Source organism: Glycine max, chromosome 15 (genome assembly GCF_000004515.6).
Source record: "Glycine max cultivar Williams 82 chromosome 15, Glycine_max_v4.0, whole genome shotgun sequence".
In the NCBI taxonomy this organism is placed as follows: Eukaryota; Viridiplantae; Streptophyta; class Magnoliopsida; order Fabales; family Fabaceae; genus Glycine; species Glycine max.
Genome location: NC_038251.2, coordinates 52,400,612 through 52,419,123, shown reverse-complemented (window position 1 = coordinate 52,419,123; position 18,512 = coordinate 52,400,612). Strand labels below are relative to the sequence as shown.

General features: G+C 31.2%; 1 protein-coding gene across 1 annotated transcript; it reads left to right on the top strand.

Annotated features, from left to right (window-relative positions):
* Window positions 1-6,424: 6,424 nt before the first annotated feature.
* On the top strand, window positions 6,425-7,239 carry LOC100527328 (uncharacterized). The gene has a single exon (NM_001251336.3). It carries the CDS (start codon window positions 6,567-6,569, stop codon window positions 6,939-6,941), a length of 375 nt encoding a protein of 124 aa, NP_001238265.1. The 5' UTR covers window positions 6,425-6,566; the 3' UTR covers window positions 6,942-7,239.
* Window positions 7,240-18,512: the final 11,273 nt, after the last annotated feature.

Below are 18,512 nucleotides of genomic sequence, written 5' to 3'. Positions count from 1 at the left end.
TCACTTTAGTGACCAATTGCAAAATGGATTTTGAATCTGATTCGCATATAATTACTAAGTAACCAATGTTCTTGGCAATCCAGTTTTCTTGGCCCCAAATATCAACTTGCAATAAAGAGAAAGCAACAGAAGCATGAGACTGACTATTAGGAAAATCCAGTTTTCTTTGTTTAGCTTTGTGACAAGTGTCACATACAAAATTTTTATCAACAGTCAAAATGGGATAATGTTGCCTCATAACATGCAACTTGTCATGGGAAGGGTGCCCTAGTATAAAATGCCACAAATCTATAGGCACCTTATTACAAGAAACAACAGAATTAAAAGCAATAATGACTGAGCTAACACCAAAATCAGCTTTTGACTGTGATCTGAATTTGTATAGGCCATCTTCAACATCAATTGTACCAATCATCTTCTGGTTGTCTATGTCCTAAATCAAACTTTTTTTAGCATAAAAAATCAATTTGCAACTTAAAGAAGAAGCCAATTTGGAAATTGACACAAGGTTGAATGTGAAACTAGGTAAGAGAAGAACATTAGTGAGAATCAAGGAATCAGTGAGCTGCACTGTTCCTGAATGAGTTGTATATAACTAGGTAATCGAACAATGATAGAAGGAATCTCTATGTAAGTTGTATATAACTTCAAAGATGAAGCAACATGATCAGTTGCTCTTGAATCAAGGATCCAGATCACTTGATCATGTTTGCTTACGGCACGAGCAAAAGGTAAAACATTGCCTATGGTGCTATGATTATTAGATGAAAGAGTACCAATTTGATTTATGTGAGAGAAATTGTGGGAAGTTGAAGCTCCTTGATTAGCTTGTTGTTGAAGCAGATTCAATAATGCTTGATGTTGTCGAGTTGCGAACTTCATTTCAGTTCCATTGTTTTGTTTTTCTTGTGTCTGATTACCATTGTTTTCAATTCTGCTATTGTGTTGTTAATTGCTACACCCTGGGGTTTACAAAGTCTGTGACTTGGATCCACAGTTTGACTAGTAGTTCCACAGTGAGTAAAATTTTTATTACTCCTTCCTCTAGAATTTTCTCTGCCATATGAACCTCTACCTCCCCTACCTCCTCTATGTGTTGAAAAATTAGGAGGATATCCATTTTTTTGAAAACAATTTTCAATAGTATGATTATCCTTGCCACGGTAGGTATAGAAATTAGATCCAGATGAAATACTAGTGGCATTTATCATGCTTCCAAGCATATTCGAATTGACAAATTGTCTTTCTTGTTGAACCACGTACGAAAACACTTTACTAATGGGAGGCAAAGGATCCATCATCAGTATATTAGATCTAACATTACTATATTACTCATTCAATCCTCATAGAAATTGCATAACATGATCTTGAATGTTTCTTTGCATTACATCAGTAAGAGCATTACAAGCACACTGATGCACACAAGTGCAAAAAGGATCTGGTCTATAACTCTTAAGTTCATCCCAAATAATGCACAATTTAGTAAAATAGTATGTGATAGATGTATAACCTTGTTTAATTGAAGCCAACTCTTGTTGCAAGTTTGAGATCCTTAACAAGTCCCCTTTCAAATATCGCGATTTAAGATCCTTCCAAATCTCTACTCATTATTAATCCATATTATACTTTATCTAATTGATGTGGAAACAGAATGAACCAACCACGATACAATCATATTGTTGCATCTCTTCCAAGCTGAAAACAGTCTATGATTGGACGCTGGTTGTTGTATCAATTCATCAACAAATTCGACTTTGTTCTTGGCGCTTAAGGCAGTGAGAATAAATCTACTCCACGAATTGTAATTAGTAGGATCAAGAACAGGTGAAACTAACTAAATGTGTAGCTGGATTTTCACTAGGATGAAGATAGTAAGGACTAAGAATATTTAGGGATAAATATGATTCTGAACTCATGATGAAGAGAACAGAAGAAAGAATCAAGATGTCAAAAAGATATGAAAGGAGAATCAGAAAAATGAGTTGCACAACAGAGCTCTTCAATTGAAGAGCTCTAATACCATCAAGAACTGAGGAAGATGCATGAAGAAGATGAGAGAAAAGATAGTTTGCAGAGAAAGTAACAGATGATGAAGGATTCTCATTGATCATTTCAAGCTAGAGGTACAGGTTTATATAGTAATACAACACTAAGTAACTAACTAACTGTACCAACTAATCGTAACAGATTTAGTTATAACTAACTAAACCCAAATAATACTAACATGAGCTAAGATAGCTAACTTTCAGTTCAAAGTTATTACAAAAAAATTGAGTGTAAAGTTAGCTAAAATTGTGTCAAAAGTTGTCTCTAACAATCAGAGGGGATTTGTTCATAGAAGGAAAATTTCATACTGCATCTGTGTTGTGTCAGAAGCCGCCATCAACATGTTGGACAAAAAGGCTTATACTGGGAATGTGTGGCGATGAAGATAGATATCAAAAAAGGCTTTTGATATCTTCAATAGATAAAAAAAATGCTGGAAAATGTTGGACAAGAAACTATTAAAATCTAATTTTAAAATTTGATGTAAAACAATTTTAAAAACTGTTTTTGAGAAGAACATTTTAAAAAAATCGTTTGATAATTTTGTTTTGAAAACTTTTTAGAAATGAGAAAATAAAAAATTTGCTTGTTCAATTTGTTTCAAAGACATGTTTTGAAAACTGAACATAGAAAAAAAATTGGTTGCAATTTTCAAGTTTTTTTATTTTTACAGAATTTATAATCTTGAATCTATATTTTTATATTAAATATATTTTTTTAGTCTTGATGAAGGATTAGAACATGGTTTTAAAGACTAAAATCACATTAAATTGGACTAAATTCAATCCATACTTTTTAGTAAACTAAATAGGATAATTCAGAACAAGCCAAAACTCACAATATACTGGTCATAGCATGAAACATACAAATGGGGTCTTCTGGCTACTCGCTTACTCGAATACCCTCTACACTGACCAGAGTCCATGGAGCATATGAGTGGGGTCTCAGGTATTCGGTTGACCAAGTATCTTAATACTCTGTTTAGAACATGAATTGAGATACCAAAGCATCAAGAATCCTGGTATGCCGAAACACATCACAGTCGAATAGTATGGACAGGTAACAAATAACAAACTATAAGAATATCACCAATCAAGATTATATAGACAATTAAGCATCACAACAGTAATTAAGACTAGCTAGATAACCTAAAAATATAATCAAGCACAAAGACTCGCTAAAATATGTATAAATAGGTGTTAGATTATCAAAGTAAAATTATTATTTATTTTCATTTATTGTTTAATATCGAGTTTTAACTTGAGCGTCGAAATATCTTTACAGGTGTTCTAGAAAAACCTTAAAGTAAAGAAATCAGAAGGGGAAAGTTACCTTGCTAACCTTTGGTAGGAACATTTTCCAACCCTAATTATATGATAGAATGAAAGAATAATAAATAAAGGTCCAATTTTCATATTTAGATTGAGTTACAAAATGTGTAATAATAAATAACAATATTTATATACTTTATAATAATTTTTCATTTCTTTCTTTTAAAAAAATCAAATAAAAATATCCTGAAAGTCCAACCCGATCGATATCTATATATCCACATTCGCACTTGTGACCCACACTTTATTTATGTATAAAGTATATACATCAATAAAAATATTTTAACTAAAAAATTACTACAAGTAAATTAAAGTTTCACTCTTAAGTAATCTAAGCATCCACACATAATATTAAAAATTAACAAACATAACATCGATGTAGTCAAACTTAAGTCATAAATACATAATATTACAAAGATAATCGTCCAACATAATGATTCTTAAAGTTAATATTTTTACTACTTAATAAAAATTTTAATTAAACTTGGACATTATGTGATAACAATATACATAAATTTATTATCCAACATAATGATTCTTAAAATTAATATTCTCACTACTTAATAAAATCTTTAATTAAACTTGGACATTTTGTGATAACAATATACATAAATTTATTATTCTTAAATAAAGTGAAACAAATATAATATAAAATACGTTAAATCTAATATCATTATGCTATGTACTCAAAACAATATTCATGATTAAGCCAAAATGTTATTTGGGAGCATCTAGATAATATTGACATCAACATAAAAATGTAAATATGAAATTTATAAATCAAAATCATGATTGTATTTCACCGTCCTAACATAAAAGTGCTTACATGAAATAAAATCAACCACAAATTATTAATTAGTTCAATATCCTCAATTAGGACACACTTGAATTAGACAGTATGAATCCGGGACTTTAAAATACCAATTTAATTAAAAAAATATAATAGTTTTGTTTCAAAATAAAATAATATATATATATATATAATATAAATTATTTAGTTAATTATATATAATATATATGACATGTGTCGTGTACAGGACAGAATGGATATTATAATATTCATACTGACATTCATCATTAAACATAAATATCTATATTCATCCTCAATCTTAATAAATAAGTAATTACCCTTTCAACTTACGAATACTTTTACCAATATTCGTAGGATCCGAGTCTATTATTCCATTAGCTTTGAATTCACTTTTCAATTGATTAAACTTATTTTATTAATTGAAAACTCGTTTAACTAAACATGTAGTTATAATTATTCACAATTAAAAAAGAACAGATGCACCGTTAAGATTCTCCATTTGTGTGTGAAGATTTTTTTTCATTTCAGTGGGGTCTCTAATTCCTTTGAATTTATATTTAATGATGAAATAGAAGTGCTAGCTTTACAAATCCTCCTCAATGCAGGGTATGCATGAGAATAATTACTTAAACCTTAAGACACTGCATGAATGTGTACACTTCTCTTAGTTTAGTTATTGAATCCCCCTTCAGCGTGTGTCTAGAAAAAAGTAGATGATTCCAACTAGGAAGCTCTATGCTGCCACATGCAGGGTACCATTTAATAATAGTGTAAAATAGCAGCATCCAATAACACCTGCAGTGATTAGTATGTGTATGTGTGAGTCATTGAGAGAGATTAAGAAGAGATATAATATTATAATAACTAGTGGACTGCAGCTATATGGAAAGATTATTGAGAAGTGTACATCTTTGTGGGGAGCCCACTCTCTTTGGAGGAACTCCCTTGTCTTTTGCCAAGGAAATTAAAAGAAGCAATATAATTCAATTTTATTTGTGAAAGACTAAGTGGTGGTGCTTATCATCTTTTTTAGCAATGGTGATAATCTTTACTTACTGGCTCAGAAATGAAAAATCTTAGCAGCCAAAACAAGGGCCATTGCTCTTAATAACCACCCTTTCCAACTCCCCACAAAAACCATTTATAATACCTCAATAATTGATTGATTGCAGTTAATTAAATCAAAGGGGAACAGGATCAACATTTCATTGACAGTGACCCTGATGACAAAGCTAAACTAGATGTTGTACTCCACATAAATATTATGAAGAAAGTTTAGATATATTAGTCATTTACATATTTTTAATTAAAATTAAAATTTTACTTTAATAATTTATGCTAAACTTTATCAGATATTATTTCCTTTTAATATCTTTAGATGTTAAACGTTAATATAAATATATAGCTAGAATAAAAAATATATAATAAAAAGATGTATTATTATATTTGTATTCAAATATATCTTCATTTAATACCTTAATCTTAATGATTGCACCACTTGTAGACTTTTAGTGAGATGTAGCATTAAATAAAAGTATATTTTTTAAAAAAATGTATCAATTAAATTTCAAAATTCTAAAACATTAATTCTTTGTTAAATAAATGAAAAAAAGAAGACTAAGACATCTAAAAATATGATAAACAGATAATATATTATAAAGGTGAACTTTTAACTCTGATGAAAAAATAACACTAAAAAGTACTTAAAAATCTGTATATAAGTTTATGGAAATTATGAACTTTTTCCCCAATACATATATTTAAACATCAATTATAACATTGTTAGGTATGCCTAGGGCTAAAATCTGTTCTGAGTCATATAGTTTTCCCTTTCTACTAGTCATTATAAAAACTGAGTCATCATTTTCACATAAAGAAAGGAAGGCCATCTCAATTTGGTCCTTGGTCGGTGGTACGTGGCAGCTTCTCATTGGCTAGCTTGTTATCTCTAAACCACTACCATAAAATAACACACCGACTCCCAGAATATTAATTTCTGCCAAAGGTGTTGGGTTTTGAGAAAGCAGAACCTTTGGCTATAAACAAACTTTAAAAAGTCATATACAAATTAATAAGGACCTTAGATTTTTCTTAACCAAACAACAGTTTCAGAAGATTAATTTTATTTAACTTCTTATTTTATTTTCTTCTTCTATCTATAAAAAAGAACCAAACAAAGTCATAAAATAAAAACTCAAGTCAAAAAAAACATTTCAGACTTTACTTATTTTAGACACAACAGTTAGCATGTCAATAACTCTATAAAACCTTGTTTGGTGCACAATTTTCTCCCACAAACAATCCACTACAACAAATAACAACTATACTGCTTCAAACCAACAACAGTTTCAGATTCATAGTTGCTTTGTAACAGAGAAATGGCCTACAACTCTTCCCGAAATTCTCAACCTGCTCTCCCTATGCACCTGTGTTTCTTCTTGCTCACTTTGTTCATGTTCCTTAGTTTCTCATTGTACTCAAGCTACGAGCCAATAATGGAGAGCTTCATGGACCAAGTGAAGTTGGTTCTAATGGTTTCTCCACTGCTGCTTCTGCTTGTTGTGCACTTCCTTTGCAACTATGGAAGTGCTGGAGGGGTCATGTCTACACTGATTCCTTTGCCAGAGAGAGAGTCACTGCACAGAGCAGGTGGAACTCCTTGGGGTGTTGGGTTGGTTCTTGTTCTTCTTCTCTTCATGGTCTCTTACCAGTCTTCTTTCCAAGAACGTTGGTTTCCTATCCTCACAAGGTGAAAAGTGTGGGATTCTTGGGTTTTTATCCGTAGAAATCAAAAACAAGTATCATGATTTACAACAAAGACTCGCACACCCTACTTAACTAATTAGCTGAATCCTTGATTGGAGTTCTTATTTATGAGGTAACATGACATGGCATGGAACTTTGTTTGTAATTACTGTAATTTAATTTAGTGAGTTCTCAGGGTTTTTCATGAAATGAGATTTCACTTTGTTCTTGTATTTATTTGTTTTTGTTCAAAGGGATATGGTGTTCTTGCAATATATGAAGATGTGATTTTCAGGTTTTTTGGCATAGAGACTTTGTGTATAATTAAGCACTCGGTGACTCTGCTATGATCGAGTACCTTCTCAATTATGATATTTAGTCACATAGCTTGAATTTTTAAAATTAGTTCATAAACATTAGTTATACGTTGGCCCGGAGAGAAAGATAATTTGTAAGGTTCAAACAAAGAAGAGGATCTTACTTTGAAAGATGGAATTCTGTGAATTTAACAAGGTGTTGCTAATAGTTGTCTTCAACCGATATCACTTGTTAATAAATAAAAAAAAAAAAAAAATATATATATATATATATATATATATAAATATATATAAAAAGTAATTGGAAGATAAAAGTTTTAATCTATTATAAATTTCAAAAACATTTAGCTGACAACATTTACTATATTTTTATTCCTAAATATAAGATTTTTTATTTTAAGTTTGTTCCTTTTTATAAATTTTTTTTCAAATTGTGTGTTGCTTTAATTATTTTTTTATGAAACTATCATCAATTACTTTACAATAAATATTATAAATTAATAAGATAAATTCATTCTCTCACTTATGAGAATTTTGGAGAATATAACTAGCGCACATTTATTAATTAGGTAGAAAAAGTGAGATAGTAGGTCTCAATAATTTTAATGATAATTTTGATAAATAATATAAATTTCATTTTACTAACTAAATTAATCAACTTTAAGATATAAATTAGTTAAAAAAAGTATTATACTTAGGAACAAATGTAGTAATATTTTTTAAATTCCTTAAAAGGTAACTTTAATAAACTTGTTATCGAGTTCTTTTAGGTCAGACAATCAAAAGTATTGCGCGAGTGAGATTAAAGTTTGACAAAAAAAATTGGAGGAACTAAAATAATTAAAATCACAAGGTATAAATTATATGTAATGGCTATCAACTTTTATAATAACATTTTTTATGGGTAATTTTAATAATTTAATAATATTTTTTAAATATTAACTATTTTCCTAATTAATGACCTTTAATAAGATTAAATTACCTTTTTTTACACTTTATTAATATTATATTTTAGGTTTTTATAAAAAAATTATGCCCTCATATGCTATTGGGTAAAAAAATTAGAGTTTATCTGTAAATTAATTTTGTAATTCTGCTAGAGATATTAAGTGTTTTTATACAATATAAAATTTGTACCAGAATACACAAAAATATGAAAATTTTCTATTATTTTTAATAAATTTTAAAAATAATCATATTTTTTTCAAAATCATAGAAAATTTTGCTGAAAAAAGCTGCAAAAAAATCACAAAATTCATATAAAAAAATTTGCGAGAAAAAACCCAAAAGAAGATTTACCAGGTTTAATACTTTCCTATACCAAATGGGATATATAAGTAATAAAAAACATGAGTTTGAAGAATTAAAAAAATTACATTATATAAAGATAATTAATTAATGAAATAGTTAATTATAAAAAAATTATTAATGTTTAAAATAGTCATGGGTACAAAAAAAAGTTTAATTGAAAAATAAATAACTTCAAAAAATATTAAAGAATATTATAAAAAAAAAACTTATTAGAAGGTACTCATATGCTCTAATTAAGATCTTTTAGGTTTATTCTAATAAATATAGTTGTGATTGACCCATCAAACTAGTAGGTCAGTCATTAGTCTGATTTGACTCGATGTATATTAAAAATTTGAAAGTATATATTTATCTATTATATATAAATATATAATTAATATTATTTAAGTAAGAAAAATTCATCCATACTTCAAAATTCAAAATAACAATGAGTAGAAATGAGACATCAAAACAACATAGTATAGGTTATTCATTTTTTATTTTGTAAAATTAGTTGGGTCGGATCTGTCTAATCGGGATCCGATACCTAACCGATGGAATGTGATCGAATAAATTGGATAACTTATTTAACAGTAAAACTGATCCGATTAGATCACTTAGTCCCGATTGGACCTATCGGACCAGCTGGACCCAACCTTATTTCTATTAACTTCGAACACTCCTTAACTTTTTCATTTCCTTTAGAGTGGCACCCCTTCTTCCATAAACACCGTTAACTCCATTACATTTTAAGATCACATTATATGCACATGGATTTTAAGGAATTTTGTATCCAGGAAATGCCCCATAATCTTTTTTTTATGCTGCAAGCGTGAAACTCCAAATCACACCATTGTCGGCCTATGATTGTGCCTCCGAGCACTTTGTTATCGACTTGGATGCTTGAGCTTCATGTGATTTAGGATACATCAAAAGTGCAGAAGTGCTACTCAGATCAAAATCATTTCAAATGAGAATTTCTTACAACAAAATTTGGCCTCAAATCTTGTGAACTTGAAAAGTTGAAGATAGCTTAAGAAACATTAAAAAAAATCCAGATAACTAGGACCAAAAGCAACAAAATTTTGAGAACCAGCTTTTTGTTTTTATAAAAAAAATAAAATCAGAGAATATAATTGCATATGGTACCAAAGGTACCTCCAAAGTACAAGAAAACATTACTGGTGAATTACATTCGTATACAAACACCCCCTCCCTGCTCGACAAAGACTAGCAAAAGATAAAAAATAATTTTTCAGCAAAAGATTTTGATAGAGCACAGGGTGAATTGTCCACTTAGAGCAGATGACAACAAGGTGACCCACCCCACCATGAGACAAAACATTATCACTCCACTCAGAGCAAAGGGGAGAAGGTTAGGTTAAAGGACAATTTAGTCATTTCAATATTAAATTGAAACATTCACTTAATGTTGTAAGTTGAGGGAGTGCCAAAGAAATGGTTTCAAAAGTAGGAGATAAACGTATAATTAGTGAAAATCTAAGAGAGATTATTGTAATTTGTTCTTGTAAAAGTATATTTGCAAGAATTTTATTTTATTTATATAATATTAATTAGCTTTGCTTCTTGAAACCTTTTTCCCTTATATATTAATGAAATTCATCCTCTGAGGATTGTTGTGTTGGGTATATCATGTATGTGTCCGAATTACATTGTCCCGCTAGGTTTCACGAATTGAAACATAAATGTAGAATTTTAATCTAAAAACGCATTAGAAGCAGGAAAAAAAAACAGAGAAGGAAAGAATGAATAATATGTTCAAATATATACACTGTGTTTTTGCATGAATAATTGAAACTTAGTTGAAGAGAGTTAAGCTAACATAGCTCCAACACGATTCCAAAATTTAAAGAAATCTGCCACTTGATCTTGTGTAAGTTCTCAAGTTACTAAAGATAGAGTTAAATCTAACAAGAATTCGAATAAACAATAGAAATGAAATATAAATTTGAAAACCAATAAAATTGGCAAGACTAAAAACTAAAAAATAATTGCATTTATTGATTTTTTGGTTAAAGGTTCTTACAATCGTTTCCGAAACACATTTATACTAAAAAATCTATACTGATCAAACCAAATTGTGTTTCTGCCATGTTCAGCCACTATTGACTTATCTTCAACTGTTTTGACTATTTTATACTTACTTCAGCTAAGCCAAGAGACCGGTGCATATCCCACTTTCCTATTTCAATTTGTCAAATTATCTATCCAATGTCCATATCTAATCATTTGTCCAAAATAACAACCTACTTCTTTTGGTTGTGATTCCATCCTTATTCATTCAGCTAACTAATTTTTTTTATGGAAACAAATGCACCTATATATCTTGACTTTGATTGGTTGAATCAAAGGGTTTAGATATAACTATTTTAATCTTCCCCCCCCCCCCCCTCCCTTTATCTAAAATCTGTAACTAACTAGCATTTACAAATTAGTTGTTACACCTGCTCATCAATCTTGTCGCTTTAAATAACCCCTCTTTTCATAATTGCTTGATCATCCGGTTTACCCTAATATTGCTTTCTTCTTTTTTCTCTTTTTGAGTGATCTTTCAACTTTTACCACACCATGAGATAACATTTCCCACTCGAGGCCCTACAAATATGGCGATGGTTTTGATGGTGACTCCTCATCCTGAAAATCGTCTTCTAGTTTTTACAATGATCAAGAATAACCTAAAGCCCTCAGAGGATTCGAAAACCCTACTATAGGTGGCTCAAAAGGGTGCCTGCCACAAAAGAAAATGACTAGAAGGGATTTGGTATCTTTGATGCCATTAACTTGACTTGTCATGATGTGGAGTTGAATTATCCCTTAATCTTTGGCTTCTTGAGCTTCTGGTCGATTGCCACAAATACCTTTGTATTTCCCTTTGGCTTTATGATGATTACTCTGCAAGATGTAGCCAATATCTTCAGTCTTCCCATTGTTAGTGATGAAATATTTTCTCTGCATAACCAAACTTATGAAAACTCTAGTTTCTCTTTTGATCGTTCTATTAATGGTTATCCTCATTTCATCACAGCCCACATGAAGACAACAACCATCATATTAGTTGCATAACACAATGCCTTTCTCTTGGATTGGTCTTGTAAGTATTTCATCTGCTCCTCTTATAAGGCTATTGTTTCTGAGTATGCCTTCCATGTTTCTCTGCTTCAATCAGACAAATTTTATTCTCTTTACAAATCCATTTTTCTACTTTTGGAACAAATGAGGGCTGGTCAACATATATCTAGTGCTTCTAGCCCCCTTTGTGATTTGCAACTTTGGATTACTAGATATTTTCTCATGTTTGCGGCCAACAAACCAGAAATTGGTTGAAGCATTGGATTGTCATGCCAAAGAACTTATACCTTTGATGAGTAACTTCGGATTACCTTTACCACACCTAGCTCTACTCATTTCTTTATTGAAGTTATTTTTGGCATATTTGATGATGTTGGTGTTCTCTGGAATCCTTCAATTGTTGATCATGCAGTTCCTGACTAGTTGAAACTAGATCCTCTTACCGATTTGAAAGCCACGATCGTGCAATCGGCTAACTAGGGTAACATCTTATCGACTAGGGATTTGCTTTGTGGCATCAAACCTAGATCTAGATACAATGAGATTGTTGTGAAGCCTTACAATCCCTAATTTATGGCTCATCAGTTTGGTCTCACTCAACATCTTCCCATGGCTTTTTTTACCATGTCTTCTCCAAATTCTCGTTCTTCATTGTCTAGTGAGGTGAAGAAGATCACTAACCTGACTTAGTGGATGCTCAGTTTGTTTGAATTTCATCTATTCTTGCCTAACCCCAAGAAAGCCACTAGCTTTCTTAATTGGTGGCCTATTGTGAAAGTGGTCATTTTCCCAAGAGGTTTTCCTTTCTACCTTATGTAGGCGGATGATCAACGTTAGGTAGAACTTGTTGTTTCCAAAACCCCAAGCCAACCTCAACCTTTCCCTCATTCTGCTTTAATTTTTTTTTCTAAAAATAGAGAGGGCACATCGGTTGGCATTAACATTAATCCTCTAACAACTTTTCCAATAGGTTTTCCTTATAAGTTTACCTTTCTTGACTCACCAATTATCTATTATCATTCAACTAACGTCTTTTTATTTTAAGTCAAACATCGGGTTGAAACAATTGACTTAAAGAATGTGGATGAAGATACTTTTCTAGAATCAGTTTTATTGAAAAACTTTCCTTGGCACTATTTGAGTCTTTTTTCATGCCTCTTGCACCAGTGGTTACTTATGGCCAATCTTTGGCCTTTACCCATCCAATCTCTTGCTTCATTTGTTCCAATGGTCTCAAATGGATCACTTATTGATGACCATTTCTCACATGTGGAGCAATTCATGCTGGGAGATATTCCTTTTGATACTGCTATGTTGAAATCAGTTCGGCTATCTTTTGCCAAAATAACCTGAGTTCCCTTTGTTTTTGAAACTAGATTGGTGACATGATTTTTAATCACAATATGCACCAACGCCGGTGTCGGTCTGTTGTGGCTGACTTGGAGCAGCTAAGGCTATTGTTGGCTCATAAATCCACATATACTACCAATTTCCAAGCCGTTGAAGTTGAACAACAAGCTGATTTGGTCGAATAAGAATGCCTTAACAAAAGAATTACATATTTAGCAACTAAACTTGGGCGTATCAAGAGAGAACTTGTCGAACTGACCCCCAAAATCACTCTTTTGAATCCAAAGCTTAAAAGTAGTTTGAATCAAACATATTCAGTTTGACTCCTTAGCTAACTCCTTTGATCCCAACATCAACCATTTGTTTCATCATCAAGAAGTTATGGAAAAAGACCTTAATGCAAGAGAAACAAGTATTTTCGAAGACAGGAAGAGATGAAATGACTTGCTACAAAAGTTCGATCAAGCCAAACAAGATTTAATCGCACCTCCTTTTGCTCCTTCTACTTTGACTACCCCATCTTCAGTTATTTCTCCAACAAGAATTATGTATCATATTGTGGAAGTTGTTACCGGAATATCTAGTGCTCTTGCTACTAATGTTGCTCATAATATTTTCGTTATTACAACTAGTGTTGGTGTTGGGCTTGCTGATCCATATAAGGATGATATTGGCTGTAATGGTACTTCTTCAACCGAACCAATCGATATGACAATTGGTTTAGCTACTAATCCTTAAAGTTATTTACCCATGTTTAAACTCATGTTTCAGATAAGTCTAATTTTGGGCAACTTTTAGATTAGCTAAGTGATCGGCTTGTGGTCACTGTTGATAATTTGGCCTTTGTTTATGTTTTTCTTATATTGAAGGATGAAAACGATTTAATATTTTGGCATTTAAGCTTTTGTCTAATTATTTTCCCTCTAGATTGACTAGTCAATAAACTCTATTGGGTAATATCTAACTAACTATAAAGGGTCCTTCCTAATTCGAACACCACTTTCCAAATTCTAAATCTTTTTGTCCCAAAGAAAAATTAGCTTCCAAACCATGTCGCCTTTGCTCCCAAAGGCATGCATATTATATGCTCTTTCAACTTTTCTTTTGTTGAGTTGAATTTGGTCAAGTGCCATTAGCTGATCTTCATTTAACTCGTCTAATTCATCAAACATGATTTGCTTATATTTATCCAAACTCAACATATTTTGCATAACTGCTTTCAAAGATTGTACTTGATCTTTAGAGGCAAAACTTCTTTGTGCCTATAGGTCAGCCAAAATGGAGTACAACTAGTTGCTTTGGTAGGTGTATTCCAGCAAGCCCATAATGCTTCTTGTAGTGTTTCATGCCATCTTTTTGGATGATCTTCTTAAATTTTTCTCGATGATGTCAATCAAGATCTTATTAGTAGCTTTGGTTTGTCTATTTGCTTATGCATAGTAAGGTGTTGAATCTATGAGTTTGATACCAAAATGTTGTATGAATGAACTCACTTTATCTTCAGCAAGCATAGTTCCTTGGTTAGTCGTGATTGACTCAAGTATGTTGAATCTATAGATAATGTTGTGTCTAATGAATCTAATCACGACATCTTGAGTCACACTAACCAATGGTTCAACATCCACCCATTTTTTAAAATAATCACTGGCTACCAAAATAAAATTATGTCTTTTGGATGAAGTTGGGTAAATCTTGCCAATGACGTTCATGGCCCATCCCCTAAATGGCCAAGGTTTGATCACTGCATGCATTTCTTGAACTGAAGTCTTTTGTAAAGGTCCAAATCTTTGGCATCTCCACATCCTTTAGCATAACAATAGAAATTGGTTGTAATTGTAGGCCAATAGTATCCATGCCTAATTATCAACCACTTCATTGTGGGTCCAAACCTATGAGCTTCACCGAAGCCCTCATGAACTTCACTCATAAGCTGCATTGATTCAGTTTGATTAACGCATTTCAACAACACCCCATTGAAGCTTCGTCTATATAATTCCTCTCTTATCATTGTATATTTGAACCCTTTCTGCTTTGTCTTTAATTTGATTTTATTGGATGGATTCCATAAATAATCCGTCTTTGCTTGTTGCCATGGATCTATTGATTCGATTTCCATTATGCAATATTCTTCTATGGATGATTCCAAAGCTTCATCATTTACCTTTCTATATCCAAAAACATGTTGGGCTAGTTTATTAGCTTCATTATTATCGCCTTTGTATACGTGTTCTATTGTTACATCGACAAAAATTTTATGTAACTATTTAGCCGAATTATAGAACTCTGCTAAAGTAATGGCGTTACATTTATACTTTCCCTTCATATGTTGAATCACCAATTGAGAATCGCCATAAATTTGTGCACATTTTACTTTCTTTTGCAATAATATTTGCAAACCCCATATCAACACCTTGTATTTTGCTTGATTATTAGAATGCTTAGGATCAATCTGTCTTAAGTTCCTCCATACCCTTCCTGTTAGGATGATGCTAGCTGTGCCAATTCCTACACCTTCCAAAGTTGTACGGAAACATAATTGTTGCCTACCTTGGATACGTCATCCACTTGTACACACGGATGTTAGGTGATGAAATCGGCTAAGACTTGCCTTTTTATGGCTCACAATGGTACATATGTCAAAGCAAAAAATTGAATTTAATTCCCTATTTCATTGAACACACTTCTAAAACTAACTGATTCAACAAATGTTAATAATATCAAATTTTCACATAACTAGGACTTCATTAGGTAACAAATAATATTGTAGTTTGTACAAGCACGGAATAATGACAAACATAATTTCTCCACAGGAGTATATTTACATTTATCATTATGTAGTAATCGGCTAAGATAATAAATTGTTCTTTCAATTCCATCTTCTACATCTTGTGCTAGAAGGCATTCGATAAATTCATCTACAATCAATATATACAACTTCAAAGGTTATCCTAGTATTGGCAACACTAAAATAGGTGGTTCGACTAACATTTGCTTGATTTGTTGAAATGCTTGTCATTTTTCTTCTCCCCAGATGAACTCCTCTTGATCCTTTGCCTTTAGTAAAGGTGAAAAAGCCTTCATCTTGCCATTTAAACCATGAATCTTTGTAGGAAATTAATCTTACCAATGAGGCTTTGTAATTTTTTCTTATTCCGAGGTGCCTTGGCCTCCAATACTACTTTCACCTTATTTTTATCAACTTCAATTCCCTTCTGGTGTACTAAGAAACCAAAGAAATTTCCAGTCGGCACGCCAAATGCACACTTAGCCAGATTCATTTTTAACCCATGAAACCTCAATTTTTATTTTTTTTTGTAAAGCTCGCTCTAAATTGGTCAAATGTTAATCTATGCTACTAACTTGACTACTACATCATCAATATATACTTGCATGTTCTTCCTAACTGCATCATGAGGAATGAGATTCATGGCCCTCTGATTAGTGGCACCAACATTTTTTAGTTCAAACGACATCACTAACCATTCATATATCCCAAGAGCTCTAGGACAATGAAATGTCATTTTGTGCACATCTTCAGTAGTCATAAAAATCTGATTATAACTAGATTGGCCATCCATAAAGGTAATAACACTATGTTTCACTTTTGTGTCAACTATGGGCATAACATACTCATCCTTAGGTGTTGCTAGATTTAAATCCCTGAAATTAGGACATACTCGTATCTGCCCATTCTTCTTTTTAACTGGCACAATATTTGACAGCCACTCAGTGTATCTAGTCGCTCTAATGAAACCAACCCCAACATCCTCTTAGTTTTCCCTTTGATCTAAGGTAGAAGTTGTGGATTACACTGCCTTAGACGCTGTTGATGTGGCTTAAATCCTTTTTTGATCGGTAGCCTATGTTCCACCAAGTCTCTTGACAACCCTAACATTTTGTGATAATCCCACTTGAAACAATCCTTTTACTTTGTGATTAGTTCAATAAGTCAACATTTATCTATTTTGGCTAACAATCCACTAACCTTGGTCGTCCTAGGCATATCATCAGTTACCAAATTGACCTCTTCTAAAGGATCTTGTGCCTCAAAACTAGGTGACTCCTTGTTGATGGGTAATATCATATCTTGGTGTTTTATTTCCTCTTGTTCATCAACCATGGTGGATTCGACTACCCTATCTTCAATAAATAATAACGTTAGCCGATTCAACAAATATTTCAATACATCATTTCGTTTGTCCATCTATTATAAAATTAATATCTTTTTTAGAGTATAATTACAAAAACATTTAAATTTAACATAAATTAAATGATCCAAATGGGTATAATTATAAAAATATTATTAAATTTAACAAAAACTATAAATATTGTTTGGTAAGATTTTTTTACATTTCTTGGATGCACTTTATGCATTTGAAATGGAAATTACACTTTTTAAATAAAACTCTAATCATAAAAGAAAATCAGATATACTCGATTCGAATGGGACGAGAGTGAGTACAAATTTTTATCCCCGACAAAGATCAGAGACAAGAATGAACGAGGATGGAGACAAGGAACGATATGTCCATCCTGTCCTTTCCCATTATCATGCTTATTCACAATTATCATTTATATATTTATTGGTGTTAAATAATTACACAATCAGAGAAGATTAAAGTACCTTAGTATTTAATTATTTTACTTTTTTTAATATAATTTTATATGTGAATATGGGGATGAGGACATGAAACTACATATTCATCTTCATCTTGTCCCATTGCTATGTCTGTTCACGATCGTCAATTATACATTTTTTGTTTAAATATATAATTATATATTTGGATAATATTAAAATATTTTTTAATATTTTAACTATTTTATTTTTGGTTTTAGTTTTATTTCTAAATTAAAAAATACTTTAAGTCATTCACATGCCCTTATTAGATTAATTTATCATATAATATTACATTATTATATACAAAATACTTTATCGTGTCTATTTTTTGTTGTTCCTTGTACATCCATAGCTACTCTTATTTTACATGTTATCATGTTTTTTAATATATAAATCCACCTTCTATTTGTTCCTATCCAAAAATTCCCATCCTATTTATTTTACTAAGGTTATTTCTGTTAAAAGAATAGAATATAATTTAGATTTTTATAAATAATATATTCACCATATAAACATTGATTCTTTTAATGAAAATATCCTTAATAAATTAAATATGCATTATTTATTTATTTCCTCTTAAAATAGTCGAATTATCGTGCAGAAACACGAGTATCATCCTAATTTTGTGAATAAAGTTGAATCCGTTGTCCGACAGGGAAAGGTGCATTCAATCTTCAACGACATTGATTTTTCTTTCTTTTTTTTTTTTTAATAAAGAACGGCAATGATTTTTCCTAGTACCCAAATGTTATTTTTAAATAGTTCATTCAATGCCCTAAAAAAAATCATTCAACTGGATATTTTTGGTACAGACATTCAACTCAAATTAAATTAGTAGTAAACATTATATTATACATTTTATTAACAAGAAGTCCGTGTCAAACATGGAGATTGAATAAAAATACCATAATGGA

What these genes read in the sequence shown, in the direction of transcription:
- LOC100527328 (NM_001251336.3), top strand. Translation starts at nt 6,567, where the DNA reads ATGGCCTACAACTCTTCCCGAAATTCTCAACCTGCTCTCCCTATGCAC.